This window comes from Martes martes, assembly GCF_963455335.1.
Source record: "Martes martes genome assembly, chromosome: 3".
NCBI classification, from domain to species: domain Eukaryota; kingdom Metazoa; phylum Chordata; class Mammalia; order Carnivora; family Mustelidae; genus Martes; species Martes martes.
In genome coordinates this window covers 179,413,196-179,439,254 of record NC_137890.1, presented here as the reverse complement: position 1 = coordinate 179,439,254, position 26,059 = coordinate 179,413,196, and the positions used below count along the sequence as shown (strand labels likewise).

The 26,059-nt window shown below is 39.5% G+C and overlaps 1 protein-coding gene across 1 annotated transcript in view; it reads left to right on the top strand.

The window, feature by feature from the left end:
• The window catches only part of PARD3B (par-3 family cell polarity regulator beta), a 1,039,321-nt gene that overhangs the window by 829,917 nt on the left and 183,345 nt on the right, over window positions 1-26,059 (top strand). Inside the window, exon 19 of the mRNA XM_080799276.1 lies at window positions 4,259-4,366. Within this exon, the coding sequence (XP_080655402.1) occupies window positions 4,259-4,366 (108 nt within the window). The remainder of the gene's footprint in view (window positions 1-4,258; window positions 4,367-26,059) is intronic.

The window sequence follows — 26,059 nt, the reverse complement described above, 5'->3', positions numbered from 1 at the left end:
ATTCAGTGTGTTAATAAATAAAAGCAATTAACTTCTCTGGGTCTCAATTTCCTCATCTTAACAATGTGGGAGTCCTTTTGAAGATTATTGTTTTATAATTCTGTTCTTGAACCTACCCAAACTTTACAAAATAAGGTAAGTTATGACTGTTCTCTCTGTCTAATGAAATAAATTTCACAGCTATTTCTGCCTTCCTTCTTGCAAACTTTAATAAATGATCATGATGTTTAAATCAAAACATTTATATTATTTGTGGAATTGGTTGATTTGATTATTATTGATGGTTCTTGCTAAGAAGAAAATGCTTTGCAGAATTTACTTACAACTAACCTTTATCAGACATATTCCTCTGTGATGAAAACACAATAAGCTGTTTTTGAACTGCAGCACAAGTGAAATATTTTAGCAGCAGAAAGAAAAAACAATTCATTGGTTGTGGTAATAAAGATCAGGGTAGACTCAAGTAAAGGTTAGTTTTGCCCTTCAAAAACAAGACTTCTTTCATCTTAGAAAATCCAAACCTTCAAATTTAGAAGAAATAATTGGGGACATAGAAGAAAAACATGCTTAATATCTATGGAATTTTTGGCAACACTTTTGCCCTCATCAACTTTCTGAAGCATTATTCTATCCTCACTTCCCACAATTTTGATTTTTTTGGCCCAATTTTACTCTATTTGACTGTATATGACATTTTGAGGGAAAAAGTATTTCTTTAAGTGGTGTACAAAGATATTAACTTCTCACATAAAGAAATTTAGACTCTTCTACATGTGCCTGAAAAGCCAAAGAATGTACACAGGGAAACACACATTATTTATATGTCTTCTGCTTTGTAGGTTAAAGAGAGATCTTGACTGTGTCAACAAATCTGAATTATATTTCGAAATTAGTGATCTTTTATTTTGTCAGCATTTTTTCTCTTCCCTAGTCTGTAAATGACACTAGGTCATTTCTTCAGTGGGAAAGAAGGATAGATTAGGAAAGAGAAGGGAGACGGGGGGTGGGGGGAGAGGGAAGGCTGAGGATGATGGAGTGAAAATTCATAGCTGATTCACCAAAATCCCCAAATTAAACTGGATACAGCCAAAGAATTGCCGTAGAAGCAAAGGCAGATGGCGAGATGGCAATGGGAAGGAAAGAGAAAGTTCATGAGCAAAGATTTGCTCATTGAAACTGTAAAATGAAAAGTTTACAGCAGAATCAAGACTGGGAGGGGTTTCTGAGGAAATCAGGGTGCTTTGAACTCTGATAACAACAGAAATACGGGTATTAACAATAAGGTCTCCCATGTGGGATACCCAGGGTTGCCACATGACCAACAGCCTCTGCTTTGGACTGAAGCAAAATCCTAAAAGAACAAATATTAATTCATCTTTATGAAACCTGAAGAAGACGGGAGTTTCAAGTTTATGAGCGAGGTCTTCATGTCAGGACATTCTGACTCACTGTGTGTTGAGAGGTTGGGGATGGGGATGGGAGGTTAGGGATGGGCCGTCAGTCTGAGCATGTGTAGGGTTCTCGGGTTGGATAGATGGATGGATACATAGATGGATACATGGATAGTTACAGAGGTAAAATGACCAAGCTAAATACACACGTAAGCAAACACAGAAGTAAAATTTGCAGCTATTCAATAAGAAACAAAGGATAAATGGGGTTTCCATGGTTTGACAAGAATCTTTAACTTAAGAATATGCATAAATGAGTGACTTTTTCCTGGTTATTAACAGAGCATCAAGTTACTTTCCTTTTTCATGTGTGTTGATGCCAAGACCATAGGGGATTGCTTCTGAAGAAAACATCTGTGGGAGAAGATGCCTGTTATTTGAGAATGTGTCCTAGTAATAACCACAGCTTTATTATTATTATTATTATTATTATTATTATTATTATTTCAAATATGCAGTTTTATTTTCCTAACAGTGCTAAGGAAACACAATGCTCTTTTAAAGTATCATAATTGCACTAGGGAACCCTAGTGCATTCTTGGTCCGAATGCAAACTGGTGCAGCCAATATGGAAAACAGCATGGAGGCTCCTCACAAAATTTAAAAATGGAACTGCATTCAGATGGCCAACAGACACATAAAAAGATGCTCAACATCATTGATCGTCAGGGAAATACAAGTCAAAACCACAATGCGGTATCATCTCATGCCTGTTGAATGGCTAAAATTAGCAACACAAGAAACAACAGGTATTGGGGAGGACGTGGAGAGGAAGGAACCATGTGCACTGTGGAGAATGCAAACTGGTGTAGCCACTGTGGAATACAGTACACAGGTTCCCCAAAAAGTTAAAAATAGAACTACCCTAAGATCCAACAATTGCACTACTGGATATTTACCCCAAAAACACAAAGATACTAATTCAAAGGGATACGTGCACCCTGATGTTTATAGCAGCATTATCTACAATGGCCAAATTACGGAGACAGCCCAAGTGTCTATCGACTGCTGAATGGATAAAGAAGATGTCACACACACACACACACACACACACACACACACACACACACACACACACTATATGGAATATTCCTCAGCCATAAAAAAGAATGAAATCTTGCCATTTGCAACGACATGGATAGAGCTAGAGAGTATTATGCTAAGGAAATAAGTCAGAGAAAGACAAGTACTATGTGATTTCACTCATATGTGGAATTTAAGAAACAAAACGAACACAGAGAAAAGAGGGGAAGGCATCCTAAGAAACAGACTCTTAACTATAGAGAACAAACTGATGGTTACCAGAGGGGACGGGAGTGGGGGGATGGGTGAAATAGGTGGTGGGGGTTAAGGAGTGCACTTGCTGAGATGAGCCCTGGGTGATGTGTGGAAGTGCTAAATCACTAAATTGCACCCCTGAAAGTAATATTACACTATATGTTAACTAACTGGGATTTAATAAAAACTTTAAAAGAAAATGGAACTACCCTATGATCCAACAATTCTACTTCTGGGTATACATCCAAAGAAATGGAGTTCAGGATCCCACACAGGTATCTCTGCTCCCATGCTCATTGCAGCATTACTTACAATAGCCAAGATATGGAAACATTTTAATTGTCCATCAATAGATGAATGGATTAAGAAGATGCAGTGTGTGTGTATGTGTGTGTGTGTGTACACACATATATATGTATATATGCACAGACATATACACATATATACATATACACTGTGGAATCTGAAAAAGGCAAACTCGGAGAAACAGTGGAGTGGCGATTACCAGCGTTTGGGGAGAGGGGAAATTGAGGAGATTTGGGTCAAAGGGTAAAAACTTCCAGTTATAAGATTAACAAGTTTGGGATCTAATGTACAGCATGGTGATCATAGCTAATAAAAATGTATCCTCTATTTGAATGCTACTGAGAGTAGATCTGAAATGTTCTCACCACAAAAAAGGAATAGTGACTATGTGATAGGATGAAAGTAGTAGCTACTATTATGGCGGGAATCATTTTGCAACTTAGAAATGTATCAAATCCATAGTTGTACACATTACACTTACACAAGGTTACTTGCCCATCATATCTCAATAAAGCTGGAGGAAAAAAATAATGTATCACTAATGGCCACTGTGCCCAATTAGCTACAAATATGCCAGGTACCCAGGAGTGCTGAGAGCACAGGAACCCAAAGCTAATTTAGGAGGATGGGGCTACCTGCGGGAGTGAGTATGGTGTGAAGGAGACAGGGCACTATAGGAGACAGCCCAAGTTCTAATCTCATCCCTTCCCTGAACTTGTTGGGTGATCAAGGCCCAAAGTCTCATGCGCAGAATGAGCGTGGCAAACTAGATGTTTGGCGAGGTCCCTTGAAGCACCATCATTATCAAGTCCTGTGAGTTCAAGTTCAAACGTCAATGCCACTTGCAGCTCTAGAGGGCTGTTTAGGAGTTTGGTCAGTTTTTAGTTAGGTATTAATGATGACATTTCAGTTCTTTCGTTTCTAGTGAACCAGTGGTTTGAGAATTTTACTCTTTAACCACATGACTTTGTGCCTGCTGCACAATCTATACCACCTTGGAAAGATGGAAGGAAAGAAGGAAGCGAGGAAAAGGAGGGGAATTTAGTGACTATTATTTTTGCCCTTTCAGTCTCTTATTTTACTCCCATTTTATGCAAAATGACCTTGTACCACTTAGAATAAAGACTTTCAGGTTGATGAGTTCAGTTCATAAATATTTTCAATTTACCCCCGAAAGAACATGGCGATTGTTAACAGCCATCTCCTCCTTCACGTGTTTCTAGATTCGGAAAGAAGAAAGATGACAGGGGTGGCAAGGCTGAGCAGAAGGGTTCTCTGAAGCATGGCGGCCTGAGGGGAGAAGAGCTGGAAAAAATGAAAGAACGTGAAAGGTGAGCAGAAATGCTGAGCTCCTTATTTTGTTTGGGTCCATGACCTGTGCTTAATTGGGTTGTTGCATCCATCAACTGGAGAAATTTTATTTTAAGAAGCATAGAGTTTGATAGGAAAGGTACCTGATATAAAAAGGAACCTGCCTTTCTGGGGAGTTTTTATTATATTTGGAGAAGAAATTAGCTTTATATTTTTATTACATCAGGACTTATAATTCCAAAATATGCTACTCCAGTTTTGACTCTATCAGTGTATATTTTCCCTATGGTTTAAAAGATGAGGGTTTTTTTTTTTTAATAAAAAGGTCATTTTGATATTGATGTTTAGAACTATCAAATTTCCCATAGTCTGTTCCTAATTTCTGTCAAGCTGTTGTATGCCTTCTTAATTTTATTCTGCTAAATCCATTTGGGGGGTGTAATTTGAGAAGTGCATGTCCTTCATTTTTAAAAAAGCCAGTGTCTTTTATTGGGCTATCAGCACATTGAGAAGTATGTCGCCCATCTGTTAAAGGGCTGGTTTCATTTACTGAAATAATGACAGTTTGCAAGGGCTGAATTCTCCTGTTTGAGGAGCTCCGTGTTCCATTTGGACAAGGGGCTGTTCACTTATCTTTGAGGTTAACTCTGGCACTTACTCCAGGTCGACGTGTAAATGTCTGATTTTGAAACGTGTAATTGAATATTCATTTTTCTCCTGAAACTTCTTCACCTTCACAATGAAATGGAACTTGGAGAAAGACTGAGATTGTGACAAAACTCGCATATAATTTTAAGTACTTGATTCTGACTTCACCATGCATGAGGTCACATTTGTCCAACTTGTCACTTGCTCATTAGTGACAATAGTCCTTGTAGTTTTTAGACTCCATTCTTGCACTCATTTTAATACTCTAGTAATGTGTACTAAGAAAATCATACTCATTCATCCTGTTTTCTATAAAAGAACAGGCTGAGTATCTACTGTTAAACTTTGACTCCTGTCTTGCAGTCTGTTCTGATCCAGAAGGCTGACTTTATCCATAGCAAGGGAAGAAACCCTATTTAGTCCTTTCTCCCTTTAAAGAGGTTGATAAACGTTCAGTTCCGGGGTCAGAGGAGCAGTTAGAAGGAAATCAAGGGATTGATATTGTTGACTATTCATCTGACAGAGCTGCCCCTGAAACAGGGAAGATGATTCTCCAACATAGCCCACGATTCAGTAATTCTGTAATGTAAAATATAATTCAGGCGAAGATTTTAATGCATATATTGGCAAATACATCAATGTGGTGAGTCCACATTATAGATCCTGCTCTCCTGACTTCACATACCAGAGGTACCACATCCTTGCCTTGTCTTCAGGAACCTGGGCTGTTTGCTAGAAGGCAGACTTCACGTTTTTTTTTTTTTTTTTTTTTTTTTGTAGCTCACTACTTGCTTGGGGTTGGGAGGCTTTACTCTTAGTAGCTAGGGAACTGTGGGCCTGCTAGAAAATTGATAACCCATAAAATAAGGTGGGTTGTCTTTAAGCAAGAGTTCATTTCCTTTCTGGTGTTGCCTTAAGGAAGCAGGTGCCTAAGGGAGTTTTTTTCTTAAAAGCAGGGCTGTAAATTCACCTCAGCTGGCTATATAGGCATCAGGTCCAATTTTCTTAAAATATGTCTGGTCCACATATTGAAAGAACTGTACTATTAGCCTCCACTTAGGCCACTTCCCACACATGAACACGTAAAACACATCTGAGACGGGTCTCTTAGAGACAACATCGTCTCAATCACGTGAGAGGGGAAGAAGCTGGAGGAGTTGATTTTATGGTTAGGTGCTATAGAATTAATGACCAAGAGCATTTCAGCAGCTCAGGAGTGGAGGGCCACAGAGGGTAGAGGTGGTGGCTCAACATTTGGCATTCCTCTCAACCCTAGAGTCCTATTTCTTGGCTCTCCCTCATCCATAGGAAACCAACTCACAACTCTGAAAGAACTCAGTGAGTGTGTTGCTCTTCGTGATGTGGCCATGGAAAAAAATAGAATAAAATAAGAAACAGTGTATAAATTATCAGCTTGTGAGAAGAATTTGGGGAGCTGGTTGTTAAACCACTGGTAGCTTGATATTGGTCATGGTGGGAGTATTTACACCATAGAAATTGGCAAATGCAATTTGTTTTTCAAAAACAAACCCAACTTGTTGCATTTAACAAACCCAACTTGTTGCAGTTATTCAGCATACCACAGAAGGTTTACACCAACTCTATTTAGTGTATAATCAGGAAGAAATGATCTAAAATTTAAAGGCTAAATAAAAAAGATTCATCCAAATCATCCAGACCACCATCCAAATCATCCAGACCACCAGCATCAAAATGAGTCACGTGGAGAGCTTGTTAAAAATAAAAAATCTTGGGTCCCACAACAGACTTGCAGAATCAGAATTTTGCGATTTGGAACCCAGGAATCTGTATTTAATAGGCAAGCCCAATATAATTCTTCAGTATCCTAAAGTCTAAGAACCTTTGACCTGAAGAAGATTTGGTTGGAATATTAAACTATGAAAAATAGAGCTTCCCTATGACCCTGCAATTGCACTACTGGGTATTTACCCCAAAGATACAGATGTAGTGAAAAGAAGGGCCATCTGTACCCCAATGTTTATAGCAGCAATGGCCATGGTCGCCAAACTGTGGAAAGAACCAAGATGCCCTTCAATGGATGAATGGATAAGGAAGATGTGGTCCATATACACTATGGAGTGTTATGCCTCCATCAGAAAGGACGAATACCCAACTTTTGTAGCAACATGGACAGGACTGGAAGAGATTATGCTGAGTGAAATAAGTCAAACAGAGAGAGTCAAGTATCATATGGTTTCACTTATTTGTGGAGCATAACAAATAATATAGAGGACAAGGGTAGATGGAGAGGAGAAGGGAGTTGAGGGAAATTGGAAGGGAAGGTGAACCATGAGAGACTATGGACTCTGAAAAACAACCTGAGGGTTTTGAAGGGGCGGGGGGTGGGAGGTTGAGGGAACCAGGTGGTGGGTATTTGGGAGGGCACAGATTGCATGGAGCACTGGGTGTGGTGAAAAAACAATGAATACTGTTACGCTGAAAATAAATAAAAAATTTAATTAAAAAAAAAACTATGAAAAATGACACACAGATTTTTTTTTCCCAAGAGGTTTGAATAAGCCAGTCTAAAAATACTGTCATTTTTCTCATGTGCCTTTTCTGAAGCATCCTACCTTACTGGCATACTTTTTTTGCCAACAAGAGAGAAACCCTTGCCAGTGTTTACTCATCTAAGAGAATTTGGACTGCTTACCCAGTACCACCCAGGCACACAAAACTTACAAACACAGTAAGTTCATTAAGAAAATTTTGGAGACAAAGAGCATAAAGAAGACTAACATGATCATGCATAATTCCATAACAATTATTAATATTCTTATGATCTTTTTACTATGTATATATTTTCTTTGAAACTTCATACCCATGCTGCATATATAATGTCTCATTTTTTTCCATGGCATTATATCGTGAGCATTTCCCCATGTCAAAAATATTTTGAAAATATGCCATTTTGATGACTGTCTAATATTCTGTGAGATCAATATACCATTACTTATTTATCGTCTATTGTCAAACATTTAGTCTGTTTCCATTTTTCACTCTTCCAAATAATACTTCGATGAGCATCCAGATATAAAAGTCCTTATGGATAACCTCTTAAATCATATAGTTCCTTTTGGAAGGTTCAATTTCCTTGTAACTATTTTACCCAAGGATTAATTTAACCTCGACTCTAAATTTTAGAATTATATAATCCTCCTCATTCCTCTCATTATCTTTTGTATGATTTCCATATCTCATTTTAATATACCTACATATTTAATTCTAGATAAGAAATTATTTTGGTGCTATATATGAATAGCCTGTTCATGGCTATAGATATGAAAAGGTAAAAAAAAAAAAAAAAGCCGTAAGAGGTAGACTGAATTATAAGATTAAATTGGAGGAATTTGGATTCAAGAATAGTGGTTCTCAGGGAGGGACAATTTTGCTCCCAAAGAAACATTTGGCTGTATCTGGAGACATCTTTGATTGTCACAACTTTGAAGGAGGAATGGGCATGGGAAGGGAATGGCCAGGTGCTAGGTAGAGGCCAGGAATGCAGCCACACCATCTACAATGCACAAGACAGTCCTGGCCCCTGATAATGAGTCATCTTGCTCAAACCGTCAACAGTGTCTAGGCTGAAAAACTCCTGTTCTAACCTCTGGACTTCATCACAAGTAAGAGTACTCTCCTGGACATGAGAATCCCCTTGTCTCATGATATCTTGTGGACAACACAGAGAAATGTATATCAGATGGCATAGCTCTAGAAGGATTATTGGTTATTCAAGAAACTGTACCCGAAGCTTGCTAATGAATAGTCCATCAATATAAACTTGCAAGAAAAAAGTTTTTCTTCAAAACGTATTTTTAACTCTGGCCTGCTGAGCACAGAGTGCTGTTGATCAGATTGTGAATGCCAAAAAGCTACAGGGGTTGATAATGTGTTGATGACAGAATCATCTGGAACAATGGACTGAATCAAACATAAAGAAACTTAATGGGAATAAACGTAAAGTCTTGATTTTAGGTCCAAAACTGAACTGTACAAACACAGGATGTGGAAGGTTTGACTTAATACCAAATATATGAAAAAATTGCCTGATGGTTTTAGTTGAGGGTAAGTTTAGCATGAGTCAACATGAGGATGTGTCTGCCAAAAACTTAATCCCGTCCTAGGCTACATTACTGGAAATTCATGTGCAAAATGAAGGAAGAAACAATAATTCCTGCTTCACACTACTCAGATCATGCTTGGAATATCCCATTGCCTCTCTCACATACACAGAATAGCAGCAACTAAATCATGTCTTCTGAAAAATGTTGAAGGACCTGGAAATGCATAGTCTGCAGAGGTAAGATTTAGTCGATTTCACGTGATCAAAGAACTTTCACAGAAAAGAGGAATTAAATGCATATTATACCATCTATTCTCTCTCTGTCTCTCTCTCTTCTTATTCATTCATTTATTTTCTTGAAGATGCTAATGGGGAGTCATTTTAAGAGAGGTAGTCTTCAGCTTCATAGAAGGGAAAACATTCTAACAATTAAAGTGTCAGGAGAGTGAATTTGTTGAGACTGAAAAATGTCTAATAAGAAGCTGATGATTACAACAAGAAAGGATTAGTGCATCAGGAAAGTATTGGACTAGATCAGAATTTCATCACCTTCAGTCACTGATATATTACCTTCATTGTCTTACTTATATTTATATATTCAGATAAATAAAATATAATATAGATGCAAAGCCGCATAAGTTAATGGAATTATCTGCATTTACCCACATACCACGTAAAATCGTGTTGTGTGTCATCAATGCTCCATTTGTCCTTAGGTGATCTCTATGATTTTTCCCAGATCTCACTGTCTGAGAAATAAATACACTCAAGTATAGAAACATTTACTTTGACCTGCTTAGAGAGGCCTTTCTTGAACTTGGCATAGCATTGGTTCATGGCAGCGTATGCACTATTCTTATCTGGGTGGAGAACCCCAAGTTTCTTGCTCAAAATTGCATGCAAGGCTTTTCTTAATCTCATATTTGATTTCCTGAGCTGAGCATGTGTCCTCTCCTGACACAAGTCAAACAGCCCATTGCAGGAAAGCCCTGTTTTAAATAAACTCATCATTTTGTTCATGCTTCAGTGAGATTGGCCATAATAAAACGTTAGTTCCAAATGCCTATATCCATTGCTAGAAGGATGAATCCAATATTGTATTCAAAGATTATTTTCCCTAGAATTTTTTAATCAAGCTAAATTAAATTAACATTTACCAAACATTCTGATTATATAAATTAGTATGGTGAGCTGAAAGCAAGAGATTGTCTTAACAAATCAGCAAACGTATTTTTGCTGTTTAATTCTAAGACTTTAGCTCACGTGCGTAACTATCTCCAAAGTGTGAAGTTAACCAGATTCTTGTACCTATGAAGAACCTAACTGCACGCCTGTTGTACTCCTATCGTTAATACCTTCTCAGAAGTCAGGTGGATATTGATTAAAGAAAAATAAGTGTCCCCCTCATTTATTTAGGGCTATTATCCTGGGGGAAACGTCTCCATGGACACCAAAAGGCTGTCTGCCATAAAAGTCCTGTATTACTGACCCTGAAATGAAATGTCACTAAAGGACACTTTTTCCTAAAATGGCAGTGGGTGGGTATGGTTCAGTGACACCCCGGTTTGTGCCTTAAGATCTTGTTTTACTCTTATACCATGCCAGATTTTATTCTGCAAGGGAGCTCATTTGCTGTGTGAATGAAATGTTTTTGTAGATCTTACTAGAATCTTAGCAGGATAAAGGAGGAGAGGGGCAAAGAGGCAGCCTCCCCAGCTACGGGACTGAAAAGCATGAAAACATATGGCTCTTGTTTTCGACCACTGGACTGCGCGGAATGCCGAAGTGAGAGCGGGGCTGAGATTGAGGCAAGCTGATCAGTTTCAGCGTCTGACTTGAGGGTTCTTAGTTTTCTTTGCTTCAGGAAGCCTTCCAAGAGCTGCAGAGGCTTCTCCCTCGCCTTATCAGCCGAGCTGCTTGTGGCCTGTTCCCTTAGTTTAAATCAATACATGTGTTTTTGATATTTGGCAAACCAAGATTTAATTATGCAGCTGCAAGTTCCCCACATAAACGAAATTCATCTTAGAGAAATAAAAACATTCAGAAACCATTTATAGTTTCAGAATACAAGTGGGTGAAAATCTATTCCCAACCTCTCAGCATTTTATTTAATTATGGGAGATTTTTGTGTTACTGGAAATTGAAATGAAAACCAGAATAAGGCTAGAGTTTGTCCAGCATGTGTTCATCCTGAGAAATGAAGATGCTTACTGTAGCCTAAGAAGGAAAAGGGGAGTAGGTTCTGAATTAATATTTTAGCTGTACCCTACGTAAATAGGGCATTCCTAAAGACATAGAACAACAAATGAATTGATGGGATTGTCATTATCATATCCTAAAAAGAGTGCATATTTTATTAAGGAACCAGAAGGTTGTTTTCTTTAATTTGCCAAGAGACTCTCTATAATTAATTATTTACTGAACTTAAACTTTGGCACTATTTAAACTGTTGAAAACACCCATGTTTTGGCATGATTACATACAAATGATTAATTCAGCATGGTTTTACTCCTCACTGAATATCCCTGTCTTTTGCAGTAGAATTTGCTGGGTCCTGTGGTGTGGGCAAAATAAAATGTTGGAATGGTTCCCGGTCTTAATAGTCCCAATTTATTATTACCACTGAACCCTCGTCAGATCATGGACTGGATTAGATCCCAGTTTTTCAAAACGCCCCAATTTATGGCTCCCTTAGAATCCTGATAAAAATGTGTATTTGAATAAGGCTTCGGTTGGCTAAAAGAGATCCAGTTAATTACTTTTAGAATCTTATTAGATCATCAATGCATGGAAGTTACGAAAAATATTACTAGATGGTTGCTTCCCAGGACAAGGTCATGTTCTCATTTGAGGCCAACAGAAAGAAGGTGTCAGATTTTTGTTTTTCATAGTCCTAATCATCTCAGTGAATGAAAAGAGATTTGCTGTATCCCAGTAATTACTATTATTGTTTGTGTTAGGGTAAGGATCACCTCTCTTCCTAGAATAAGAATTAAAAACAGGGAGGTAGTGGGGAGCGGGGAAAGGCACACCTACCACCCTCATTCAGGGTCCAGCTTTCCAAATTTGCCTTTTTATTTAGAGAAATGAGGGCGTACGACCCAGGGGAGATGCAGGTGCCTTTAATATCCATACATTTATTTGATCTTTGTAACACTCATCTTCACAGAATGGTTGTGGTCACCGGCAAAATTTGGCACATTACTGTATTCTGATAGACAAGAGATAGGAACACCTACATCCTGATGCCATGCCAGCATTTTTTATGAGCCAAAATCCTTTTATGGAATTTGAATCAATGTTAGAAGTGCTGTATTAGCAACTACTTGTCAGCTGAGCCGGATTAATACGTAAAATGAATCACTTGACTGGCGTGCTTTCCAAGAGTCGTTTAGACCAACTTGTAAGATTAAAGTACACCAGCTCTTTAAAAAGGTGTTTTAAAAGGATACTCTTATATTCAAACACCCTGGAGTGACATATTATATTATTGCATTCAGTTGCGGTGCCGTTGAAATACTTTCAGACAAGGAATTATACTAACCTCCCCACAGTGATTCCATAGAAATGTTTAGGATGCCTATCTGATAAACACTTGGAAAGGAGCTCTAAATTCTGTTGATCTGGATGTTTGGCTTTAATATACACATAAAAATATATTCAACATAATAAAAAAAAAAACCTGGTGATTCACTGGATTTATGCCAATCAGAGACGTAGATATATTTGATTCAGTGGAGCTTACACACCGTGGACGCAGAACTCGAGGAGAGCATTTTCTAGGAGGGGTTTGGTGAGTGTAACTGAGTGGAAGGCCATTTGGGGGCTGGAACTGAGGAATGAGGGTCCCATTTCCATCCGATCAGTTTTCACAGAGGCTTTGCATAACTCCCTTTGAGGATGGATTCTTAAAGTCCCTCTTTTTATCACCATGAAAGGAAATGGCAATAATGATACTTCAAGGCCTCAGTGTTATGTGTTTTGTTTGGATAGAATTCTTTTTAATTGCTTCGTTTTCTCCAAGGAAAACAATTGAATAAATAGGAGTTAAGTGAATCCAGACTATTTACCGTGGGCCCGTTTGGGGCCCGACAGGGTACAAGTGAAGTTAATTCTCTAAAAGTGCTATGAAAAATGTGGACAAGTTAAACTCATAAATCAAATAGCATTTTCCAGAATTTCTAAAGTATCTCATCTTTATTCCTTATTTTGACATACGCTATGTTGTATCCTGCTTTGGAAAGCATCCATGACAACACAGTGACTCTGGAGCCCAAGATCAGTTATTGTTCACATAAGCTGGCAAGCTGTCCATATAGAAAAGATATTCAACCTGTTATCTTCCAGAATCTGCTTTTCCCCCTCACATTTTTAATGTAGAAATCCTAATGTAGGCCCATGATTTACAAACACTCAACTGTAAATATGCTTTTTCCAAATTTCCTGAGAAGTTTGGTTTGATCGGTTGGTTGGTTTTTGTTTTGTTTTGTTTTGTTTTTATAACAGAGGGTTTCAACAGGGAGTGATTTTTTCCCCCAGGGGCAACTGATAATATCTGAAGGCATTTTAGTTGTTACCCTAGCAGGGAGGTGCCCCTGGAATCTGGCGGGTAGAAAACAAGGATGTTTTCTCGCCTTCCTACAGTGCACAGGACAGCCCCCGACAATAAAGAATTTCAGTCAGAGACGTCAGCTGTGCCCCAGTTGAGAAACCGTGTTTTAGATAAACAGATAATTAGATAGTCTAGTTGTATAGATACAGATAGAAATATGGTGTAGATACTCAGTGTATCTGTGTTGGGCTTGAGGGTGTGTTTTTTAAAACCATTTTTCAAGTGACTGTTGTTTATAGCTATGGTGGGGACCCACTGGCCTAGGTGGTAGCCCAGGGGAGGTGTTGACCAAGTGGAAAGATTATAAGACCCAGGAGTGGGTCTTTAACTGGGTTAAAGGTCTGACTGCATGAACACACTGTCAAGCCACTTAACTGCTTCAAGCCTCTGTGTTCTCCTCTGTTAAATGAGAAGTCTGTCTCTCAGACTCTTGTGAAAAGCAGTATTTATGAAGCGAGCACCTGGTTGACTCCAAGGGCTTAGTGTTGTTTTCTGACCAGCTCTGGGGATTCAAGACCCCAGATAATCCATTCAGTAACCGTTGGGGGGCCCAGAGCGCTCTGAGGCACACCATCTGTGGAAGTTGCTGAATTGGATCCCGTCATGATGAAGACGGCCAACTTGAATTCAGGCTTTGCCCAGCTGGGACTCACGCCAGATACTTCCATTCAAGAAGCTTCTCCTCATTTCTTATTGATCACCCGTTGGACGTTGCTCCTCAAGCCTAGTGAGCTTGGCATGAGATGGCAGCACAGGAACGAGAGAGCGCTGGCTGCAGCTGGGCCTTGGCAGCCATGGAAACAGAGTCAGGATGGAGGGACATAAATGGCCTGGGTAAGTGCCAGCCTCTCCAAGTCCACAGGGCATGTGACTGCAGAGAACACTTGTAACCACAGTTATTACGTCCACAAAACCCTCACATTTGCATTTCTGTTCTATGTATTACATCGCAGGGGTGGGGCGTAACTCTGGTCTGCTAATGTTTAGAACCCAGTCTGTGGCAGGAACAGAACAACGGGGCCTCGTTCTTCCCCACCCACCCTCTCCCACCTGCCTGTCCTTGCTCTGTAATTTAATTACTTAATGACTTCACAGTGCGTCTGAGTTGACTTCAGATTGATGTCGAAAGGAATCTGACCCCTTTCCCAGGCTCAGACTCCTGCCTCGTTGTGCTTTGTGCCCTTTGTTTGATTTTAGTATTGAGAGTGAAAGAGGTTGAAGTGGTTTGGGCTGTGGCGCAAACGTTTGCTTTTCCAAGAGGTCACTTAAAAAGAGCCTTAAAACAAAAAAACAAAAAACACAGCAGTAATAACAATTGGCAGTTTAGAATAGAAGCTGTAAGCATTCATGTTCTTGGAAGAACTTAACAAACAATAATTTGTGAAATCGTGATTTCTTGAAGCAGAGATTATTAAATGTGAAAGGTTGGAGAAAGTGGATTAATAGTAATAGCTTTGATCATTCCTCTCTCCAAATCTTTCAATGGCCATCTATTACCTATTGCCTACAGTCCAGACTCCTTGGCTGATATCTGAGTTGAGCCTAATTTTCCAATCATAATTTCTGCTCCTGGCCCAGATGATCCGTATCTACTCAGTCACTCTGGAATGTTCACCCCTTTTTTTAAAATAGATTTTATTTATTTATTTATTTATTTATTTATTTATTTGACATTGAGGGAGAGATCACAAGTAGGCAGAGAGGCAAGCAGAGGGAGAGGCAGGGGGGAAGCAGGCTCCCCGCTGAGCAGAGAGCCCGATGCGGGGCTCTGACCCTGAGATCATGACCTGAGCCGAAGACAGAGGCTTAACCCACTGAGCCACCCAAGCGCCCCAGTGTTCACTCTTTTTGAGATGACCAGAGCACTTCCCCATCTCTGTGTCATTCCTGGTATGGTTTCCCTTGTCCTTGTCTACTCTCCCCCTGCCTCAATCAGTCCAAATCAATGGAAAGTCAGTGAAACCTCCCTTCTTCCATTACACCTTCTCAAAGTACCTGAGTTGGAAGAAACTGTTCCACTCAATAACCTGGGTTAAGTTACTTAAATGTGCTAATCTTCAGTTTCATTGACGGCAAAATGGCTATGTAACCATCACAGCATCATATACTGTTGTGAAGATTCAATGAGACACCGAAGTAAAACATTCAGAATAGTACCAGGCATAGAGACGCTCAATCAATGGTGCGCTTACCATTTTTCTTAGAGACAGTAGCTATTTGAAAGAGAATGAGTATTAATACCAAATAGCATTGGATTTAAAGCATGATTCTTTTCTGTACTAGTGGTGTGACTGTGCATGTTTTGCCAAAACCTTCTGAGCTTCAGCATACTCATTTGGAAAACCTTTTTATTTTTTTTTAAAGATTTTATTTATTTATTTGACAGAGATCACAAGTAGACAGAGAGGCAGACAGAGAGAGAGAGAGGGGAGGAAGGAGGCTCCCTACTGAACACAGAGCCCAATGCGGGGCTCAATCCCAGGACCCCGGGATCATGACTTGAGCCGAAGGCAGAGGCTTTAACCCACTGAGCCACCCAGGCGCCCCTGGAAAACCTTTTTAAAAAGGGGAAATAACGTCTAGCTTCAGAGCTCCTGTGAAATTTACATATGATGAAATACTTAGAGCATCTAGAGCAGTCCTTGGCATGCAGTAGATACCCGTTGCCGTTATTATTACTGTTACTTTGTTGCATTATGTTGTAGATGTTCATGATTACAAACATGCTCTCCCTCCCTTACTAGCTTGTAATTTCCTTGAGTCAAGGACCACATCATAACCGTGGTTCTATTTCTCTCGGCACCTAATAAATTATGTTTCACAGAGTAGGCATTCAATAAGTAATTGTTGAATAATGGATGAATGAATGAATGTACTGCCATGATTTTAATTTTATTTTTCACGTGAATAATTACTGGAATGGAACCAACAGGCAGGATAGGCTAAATCAATGGTCAACAAAGCTATATAGTTAGAAAAATAAGGCTTTCCCCTGAGCTATGAAATGGTGTCAAGAAGCATGAGATCATTTGTAACAGGCAGTAGAACAGTAGAAATGGATCATTGAGGCATAGTGGCCAGCCCATCAGAACTATGAAGACCTGTTTCCCCATCGCTGAACCAGATCCTGGGAGACAAGTAAGTAAGTGAAAATGAATGCAATTCATTCATTTCACAAATGGAAATGCTATGGACCTAGACAATTTGTGGGTATTTTAATTGGGCTTTTGTCCCCATTCTCTTCCAGTGGCATAAGTTGAACCAGCTGAACTTATTATTATTTCTTTTAAGATTCATTTATTTGAAAGAGAGAGAGAAAGAGGGAGTGGAGTGGGGGGCAAAGGGAGAGGGAGAAAATCTCAATCAGACTCCCTGTTGAGCAAGGAGGCCAACGCAGGGCTCTGTCTCATGACCCCAAGATCATGACCCCAAGATCACTAACTGAGCCAAAACTAAGAGTTGGATGCTCAGCCGACTGAGCCACCCACTCGCCCCTGAAATTATTGTCAAGTACCATTCATTTCACTCTTCTAAAATGAAAGATTTGCCTTTATAGGAAATACTGCATTTGATTGTATAGGTGAGACACACTGTCCTTGGTTATTCTCCAACAAAGGAGGATCTCTTCTGTGCTGCATGTTGAGCCGATTCAATCAGAATTCACTGTGCAGATTATATTTCAGGAGCAAGCTTAAAAAACTGTAATGGAAATGGAGGTTCATGAGAAATGACAACAGCCATTTGTAATATACCAGATGCCATAGAGCTACTCTCTCAGGGAGGCAGTGTTACTAAAATCCCAGCCCCTAATTAGGAGTCCATATTGTCATTAAATTAGTGCCTTTATCTTATAATTCCTTATTATATACTCTCCTGCAATTTCGTGGGGCTTTTTTGTTTGTTTAGATCCTAACTCTGTTGAGGCACAGCTTATAACTTCAACTTATTTCATTTCTTTACATCTCAGTAAAGAGAAGATATTTAGTAAAGTTGTGGGTTGACTTAAACGTGTAAAATACTATCAGGTATAAAATAAGTTACTTATGTAATTTTAAAAATTGATAAATTCCTAGTAGTCAATGAGAAAATAATTAGTAAGTATGTATTAAAATATCTTGCCTAAAATCCTTGCCTGTTTTTGGAAGTATTGTGCTCTGTTTAAAAATTACCCTGATTATAATAATAAGCACCAGGTTTAAAAAATAAAGAACAAGTCAGTAGATAACGAGTTGCTTAGACAAATCGTCTTTTAAAATAATAGTGAACTCTATTATTGACAGTATCAACAGCTAATTAAAAATTCTATTAGTGAAGATGTAAAAGATGGCACATTTCCAATTCAGATAGACACTAAGGACACAGACATAATTGATATTTGTTCAATAATCCTAAAATGTTTCACAGTCTCTAATAGAAGCTGTGATGGCCAAAGTTTCAAGTGCTAAAAAAATATATATTCCAGACACTTAAAAATATTTTCAGATCAAATAATGTATCTTTGGAAAAAAGTATGAAGTTTTAGCTGAATGAGCATCAAAGGATATTTCAGTGAATTGATTTTGTTTAAGAAAAAAATCACTGAGTCAAGGAAATACGTAGTGTGTAATTCATATGTTTTTGATCTGATCATAGTGGATGTAATAAGAAAGTCAAAAGAGGATAATTTGCTAGTAAGACTAGCTGCATTTTGTTAACACTCACATAAGTGAATACATATTTTTAAAAAGTCTGCAATAACCATTAAATATTCTGGTTTGGAAAAACAAGATCCCAGCTTTAACAAAATGCTTCAGTAATATAGTGGGCTGCTTTTGACATCATTAAATCCTAGTTGAATATGTTCCTTCTTTTACACAGATTAAAAATTAGAAGTAGTTTTTCCAGTTTTTAACCGTCAATTCCATTCCTAATCATTGTCGATATACCTCACCAATTTCAAAGGCTGGACAAGGAAGTCCTGACAAAGAAAGGTACTAAATGAAACCAGAACATTTTACAAAATGTTAAAAAATGGGTGGTTACTAAGGAGGCTTAATTTTTTTTGCCAGCAAACAAAAATTCAATGCCAAGAAAACGGACATTATGCTAAAATAATTCCCTGCCTCAAATATGTATATGACTGAAGATAAAAGCAAATACCTAATATCAATGACCAATTTATATCATCAAATGAAAAATATTCCGAGGAAATAAATACAGTCTACTGGAGCTAGTCATGCAACCCTCATTGATCAATCCAAAATAACCTCCTACCGATATCAATTACCGTGATTCACACTACCGTAGCTCACATAGCTTGCCTCTGCCTAAGTTCAAAGAAAAAACACTGTGACATAATAAACCAATGCAGTGTATGAATCAAGATGGAAATTTAAGTTACTATACTCAGAGATTTTGCTTCTTAGTGGGAGAGAACATATTTTGTTAAAAACGTGCCGAAGAAGAAGGGAAAATTGAGAAAGATCTCCAAATATCACAAATTAAAAGGTATAGTAGGCTTTTGCAACTTTCTGGAGCATTCAGAAACATAGGAAACCTTATAGACATGTTTATGATTCTATTTATACGTTTATTTTTACAGTGCCTTATAATCAACGACCTAGGAATTTCTCCATCTAAAGACAGTTTCAGGCAGAGACGAGCTGAGAAGTGCTAAAGTTTTATTTGTTGTGACTTTGTGACATCTGAGGACATCTTTCCAGTACTAAGAGCACTGAGCTGGCTGCAAGTTTTCCTGTCTGTGGGACTATCTGTAATTCTGTGACTTCTGCACGCAGCTATGTGTGTGCGTCTTGGTGAGACTGATGGTTACTTACTTAAGTATATTTGCACATAGGTTTAATAGTCCCCAGTATGACACTTCTCAGCCCCTCTCCAGCATTTACTAACCATTCCTTGATTGATTGGAGAAGTAGCATTTTTCAGACTTAAAGGAACTATCGCACAACATCAGTTGATGTACTCTTTAAAAGGATATTCGTGAAGAGAATTGAGTACTTAGAGGAAGGTGAGGCATTGAAAAGAAAAGGAGAAAAATGTCAGGGCCGGGGTAGCAGGACAGCCTGTGGGGAAGACATCATCCCCTCTCCTGTTCCTGAGCCCTGAAATGCCAGCCAAAGGCCTGGGCCTGCTGGTGAGCAGCACACAGGGGAGTAGATTTGTTCATTTTGTTAAGTAAATACAGCTGGTTGGCTCAGTGAAGGCAACATGCTATTAAGGTTAATATTATATAAACTACCCCCTTTATGGACTATCGATGCATTTAAAAAAAAAAATGGTTAAGTACCCACCATGTTCAAGTATTCTACTAGACTCTAAGGACTGAGACACGACTTTTTTTTAAAGAGATAAGGAAGGGATCTTTATCATCAAGCAATTTGCAATTCCTGTAAGTAGCCCAAAACCGTACTTCCAACCCCAGGTGACCATCTGAAAATGAATTCTCTTGGACAAAGGCCTTCAAGCTAACGGAACAAGTGAACTCCTGATTTCAAGGAGAACAGCTAAGAGGGCTCCCAGGGCATGTCATCTTTATGTACAAGGTGGCCTTTCCTTCCCGTAGAGAGTTGGTTGAGCACATCTCATGGTACCCTTCTTCCTAATTCTCCAGCCTGACCCTCACATGCCGGAGACCTCCTGGAATGATCAGTCCAGCCCCCTTTACCTTCCAGTGAACTGCAGAAACACTCTGAATGTGGTCTGTGTTTGACAGAGAGGATGTAGGCCGGAGGCTAGCCTTCTAGAAGGATCCTCAACTGAGGCCTTTGTGGAGTCCTACCTACTTCCTGTGCAAGCAGGTGTCTTTCTAACTGGCAGGACTTGTTTGGATAAACTGCTAATCCTTGCCATCTTATATTTGCTTTCTTTTTTTTTTTTAATTCTTTTCTTCTTTTTGATTTTTCATATTTCTCAATGAAAGGTCACCTTTAGTTGATCACTTCAGTTGAAAAGCTCCCCATTTCCGTCTTACAAGCATGTAAGAAAGATTTGTATTTTGATGAATTTTAATATTCTCCATCATCTGGAGAACTAATATAATCTATTTTACCTCCCTGGATCTTTTTCCTTGAGCTAAACCATTATGCCTTTGAACCTGAAGTTAAATTGAAGTTATATGAAATTTTTCCACTTAGAGGATTTGGGGTAGATACTTTTCTGCTATGATTCACTTTTGACTTTTTAATTATTTTTGGCCTGAACTCTTCAATAATTCAGGAAACATTAATTGAGCAGCTAGGCACTTAAGGGAAATAGCAAGATGAGTAAAACACATTCTAGTCCTTGCCCTCAACAAGTTCATGATTAAGAGAGAGGAGAGAGACCAATACACAACTAATTATAATAAAGTTCAACTGTGATGAATGCTGTAATGGGATATAAAAATTCTATATGATCGCAGGGAAGACAGCCATGAAAAAATAGTGTTGTAGCTGGGACGGTAAAACAAAACTTTTTTATCATCCAGTATTCTTAGACACATGCAATGAAATCATTAAAATCAATTATAAAAGTGCAAGTTAACTGTGCAGCAAATTGGAGAGACAAAATTTGAAAATTTAAATTCTTAATCCCATCAATAATATATGATATTTTTGCTGCTAACTGGAGAGGAATTCAAGAGTCAGAAAAAAAGTTTATTTGAAAGCCAAGGAATTTTCCAAGCAATCAGGATGCTTTCTGTTACAGTTTCTTTCTCTAAAGGTGACAAAGGAGACAGTTGAAAAGTTTAGGGCAAAACTTTCTGGGAAGATAGCAATTTAGTTAGGCAGATAACTTTGGGTCATAAGTTTATATTACTAAAGACCTATTCTGCAGAAAACTGAAAAATTTCTTTAAACATTTTAACTATCAACTATGATCATTTTAATAGTATGGAAAGTTTTGCCCAAATATTTCTGTTGATAGGCGAGTTATGTACCATGTTTATAAAGCCTACTATCTATCTATCTATCTATCTGATAATATAGTACCATAATAAAAAAACGTAGAACAAAATGAACTTTTATTATGGTCTTGAAAAACTAAAGAAACAGACAAAAGTGAGAAAAAGCCATTTTCCCCCTTTTGTCCTATATATGGCCATGGGTATAAAGGACTCAGACTGCCTACAAAAACAAGTTCCATATTCTATACAATTTGCTTACCCTTTAAATTTTTTCAGGTTAGTAATTATACCAAAACTTCATTAACTGGGATTGAACTAACCAGATTCTTTTAAATTCTTTTGGATACTCTAAAGGGGTAAAAAATAGGGAAAGGAGAATCAGGAGAAAATAAGACACCTTGCTCAGTTCCAGGCATACAGTAGGCTCTCAGGAAATGTCGATTGGAGTGGATCGGGTCAGTTGACAGGTAATAGTTGGTTCTTCCATTGTGACTCTTTGGTGCCTTGAGAATTACAGGGTAAATATTGGTGTGGAGAATGATGGGCTTGAAAGGATGCCTGTTCCTCAGTCTTCTAAACAAAATTCTGTTTAGCAAGTTCAGTCAGGGCCAGTGAAGGACGAGTATATCTCAGAAAGCTTCACAACCAAGACATTCAAACTCAGAGCATTTATTGCTTTGCTCTTGGTCATGCCGAAAATTCAAGTAACCACAACACCCTCATTTTCTGAGCTTTCTGGGCAATCCAGGTTATAGAGTGGTTGATCCAGGTGTCTACTCTAAGTAGAATTCCAAGTGGTTGTGTGAAGGAGCTGGCAGAACTGTGTGTGTGTGCTTTTCAGTCCTGCTAGTTGTGTGTGCCTGGAAAGACCAAGGAAGGATCACGCTCCTCTGTTGCTCCCCTCGCCAACTGTGAGCCAACTGTTAACAATTGTTTTTTATGTGTCAACCACATTCTTCTGATAACTTTATCTTATTCAGTCCTCTAGCCTGCTCTCAGAGGTGGGTACTATCTTATTTCTCATTTTACAAGTGACAAGAGAAGTCACCTTATTTGCCCGTGATCACAAAAGTAGAAAGTGGCAGAGGTGGGTTTCAAGCCCAGGCTGTCTGGCCCCTCACGCCCTCCTGCTCCTCTATTTCTGCAACAGCGGGAATGTTAGCATCTCCGTCAACAGCTGCTGGTCTGCTCCGAAAGAGGCCTTGCTTCATGGAACTGTCCAGGCAAGGATGCTTCCTCCCAGGAAGATCTTAAGACAGAAATATAAATGTAAATTTCACTCATTAAAACCATAATTAATTTATTGAAAATGAACTGTTATTATTTCAGGGACGAATGCATATTGGAATATGCTGATTATTTTAATGAACCACGAGCCTCTTCTGGGATACTGCCGCTGTATTATTTGCCAGCAGGTCACTGTAGATTTTCTAAGAGGGGAAATAAAAAGATTGCTGCTCATTTTCAAGTTGTGCTTTATTAAAAATGCAAAAGAAAATGTGTGCTGTATAATGTATTTGGGGGAGAGGATAAGACGGTATCTTTGTTTAGGAAAGGCCCAACATCTTCTATTTGAAATGCTCGTTTCTCCTTCTGGGGAGTCATGTCTCCTGTCACAGACATCCGCTGCCAGGCCCGGGTTGTGCGTATCAAACTCACAGCAGTGTCTCCAGTGTAATTGTGATGTTTGACATTTGGAGCCACGCCTTCAGCCCATGCCACAGTATACATGTTCTTAATCTTTTCATGCCACACGGTAGAAAAGCCTCCAGAATTTGGCTTGCTCTTTCTCTTTATGTGCCATAGGGTGTGAGGTTGATTTCACTGCCTGTATCTCCACATTGCAGAGAAGATGAACTTGAACACGCCATCCTAGGATCTGAAAAAAAGTAGGCCGTTCCAAAATACTCTGATTTAGGTCCCTTCATCAGTTCCGTTCCTTCAACCCCCGTGTTAATTCCCTGTGGCTACTGTACCAAATTGTCACGAACTTAGTGGCATATGACACATATTTATTCTCTTACAGTAGTTCTGGAGGCCATAGTTCTGAAATCAGTTTTATTGGCATGAAGTTAAGGCGTAAGCCAGGCTGATTCCTTCCGCAGGCTCTAGGGGAGAGTCCATTCCCTTGCCCTTTCCTTAACTGCCTACAGTCCCGGCTGATGGCTCCTTCCACCACCATCTTCAGAGTATGTCTCCCCAACCTCTGTATGTCCCTTGTCACGTGGCCTCCTCTCTCAGACCCTGCTTCCCTCTGCTTCTCTCATCACATTTTGAGTGACGACCATGTGCCAAGCACCATTCTGGATGAATCGGTACCCAAGGCCAAGGAGGTCCCTGCTCCTGTGAAGCTTACAATTTTGTCAACAGATATAAAGTCAGGTGATGAGAAAACTGTGAAGAAAATAAAGTAGAACGATAGAGAATTGGCACTGGGAAGGGTGTCTAAGCTGCTGAGACTCAGGCCGCAGTGATGAGCCAGCCACAGCAACACCTGGGGGCAGGGTGCTAATCAAGCCTGAGGCAGATCAAGCCCCCCTGAGTGGACTTTGAGCCCGGAGAGAGACAGGCTCGACCGGAGTCCTGCAGAACTTGTGTCTGATGATAGGCCTCGTGGCTCCTGAGGAGGAGATTGGGTGTTATCTCCGGGTAAAAGGAAGTCGTGGAAGTGTTTTCAACAGAAAAGCACTTCAACTTGTATTCTTTAAGAGATGGTCTGACTGCTGTTCAAGGAATGGCTTCTCCCTGCGGGGATGTATCTAGCCACACCCTTCCTCCCTTTTTTTTTTTTTTTTTAATATGGACTGGGCCTGTCTATTTTATTCATTCATTTGACAGAGATCACAAGTAGGCAGAGGCAGGCAGAGAGAAAGGAAGCAGGCTCCCCGCTGAGCAGAGAGCCCGATGTAGGGCTCGATCCCAGGACTCCGGGATCATGACCTGAGCCAAAGGCACAGGCTTTAACCCACTGAGCCACCCAGGAACCCACCCTTCCTTCTCTTTTAAATTGTGTGCTTCTTTCCTGCTACTAGCTGGAGCCCAAATAAAGATCTAAATCTCAGGTATAATTGAGGAAATTGAAGCATGTTTCCCCACATCTTAAAACCCAGACCACCCACAATAAGAAATGCCAATCCCTGACTTCTTCCCAACACTTTACAGTTTATGGTTCCCATAACAGGTAAACCAAGCCTCTTTACAATGCTAAGAGATTTTCTTTTCTTTTCTTTTTTTTTTAAAGATTTTATTTCTTTCGAGAGAGAGAGAGGGAGAGCACGAGCAGGGAGAGAGGCAGAAGGAGAGAGAGAATCTCAAGCGGACTCCATGTTGAGCGTGGAACCTGAAGTGGGGCTCGATCCCACGACACTGAGACTAGGACCTGAGCTGAAATCAAGAGTTGGATACTCAACCAACTGAGCCACTTAGTCACCCCTAGATTTTCTATATTAATTATAGATAAAACCTGGAGCAGAGGATCCCAGATAGACCAAGAAGGAAAGGAGGCAAGAGTGGAATGCTGTGGTCAGAGCTGAGAATGAGCCCTCAAGAGAGTATGTGTATCATCATGTCTGTTGGTCTCTATGGACAGACAGATGAGGACAGATCAAACCTTAATGTCCTGTGGACAAGTACCCATTGCCTAACATATCAAATAAAAATCTCTCACTGTAATTCCCAAGACCAGGTGTATGTGACATACACTCTTTAAAAAGTCTCCCTCAAAGCCCCACATATCCAGGATGGAAACAGTGGTTGTGGTTGCACCTTTCTCCTCAACACCCTGGAGAAGGAAGGGGGTCAGTCCTAATAATTGTCTTGTTACCTGATTGCCCAAAAGTCCTTGGAAAAGTCACCTTAAATAGCGATGCCACCAAGATGAGTTTGTTGAAACTTCTGTGATGGCCAATGATGGTGATTATCTCAGATGGCTTGTTGGCTTTTTCCGTGCTCTATCCTTACCATGTATATAGTGGGGGTTCAGATGAGAAGGGTGTTCCTGGCACCAGTTAATCTCAGGCTTGTCCCTTCTGGAAGTGAGAGGAGGACCTGTTGGTCCTTACCTGATGTTCATGTGTCCCCTGGCCTTTTCGTGTTCCTAGCACAGTTCTTAGTACCTGCTGAAACCAAACTGACTGTCAGGCCCCATTTTTTGGCACGTATCTGGACTTTTGAGAATATTCTACAGTCTCTCTAGGACAAAGTCACACTTTAAAAAGCCAAAAATGACCATCCTAATAAACACTGCAGAAAACACAGGAGTTAAATAAAAAATTTTTACTAGGGGTGTCTGGGTGGCTCAGTCAGTTGAGCAACTCCCTTTGGCTCAGGTCATGATCCTGGTGTCCTGGGATCAAGCCCCGCATCAGGCTCCCTGCTCAGCAACGAGGAGAACCTGCTTCTCCTTCTCCCTCTGCAGCTCCTCCCTGCTTATGCTCTCTCTCAAATAAAATCTTTAAAAATATATATTTTTACTAACCTGTTTA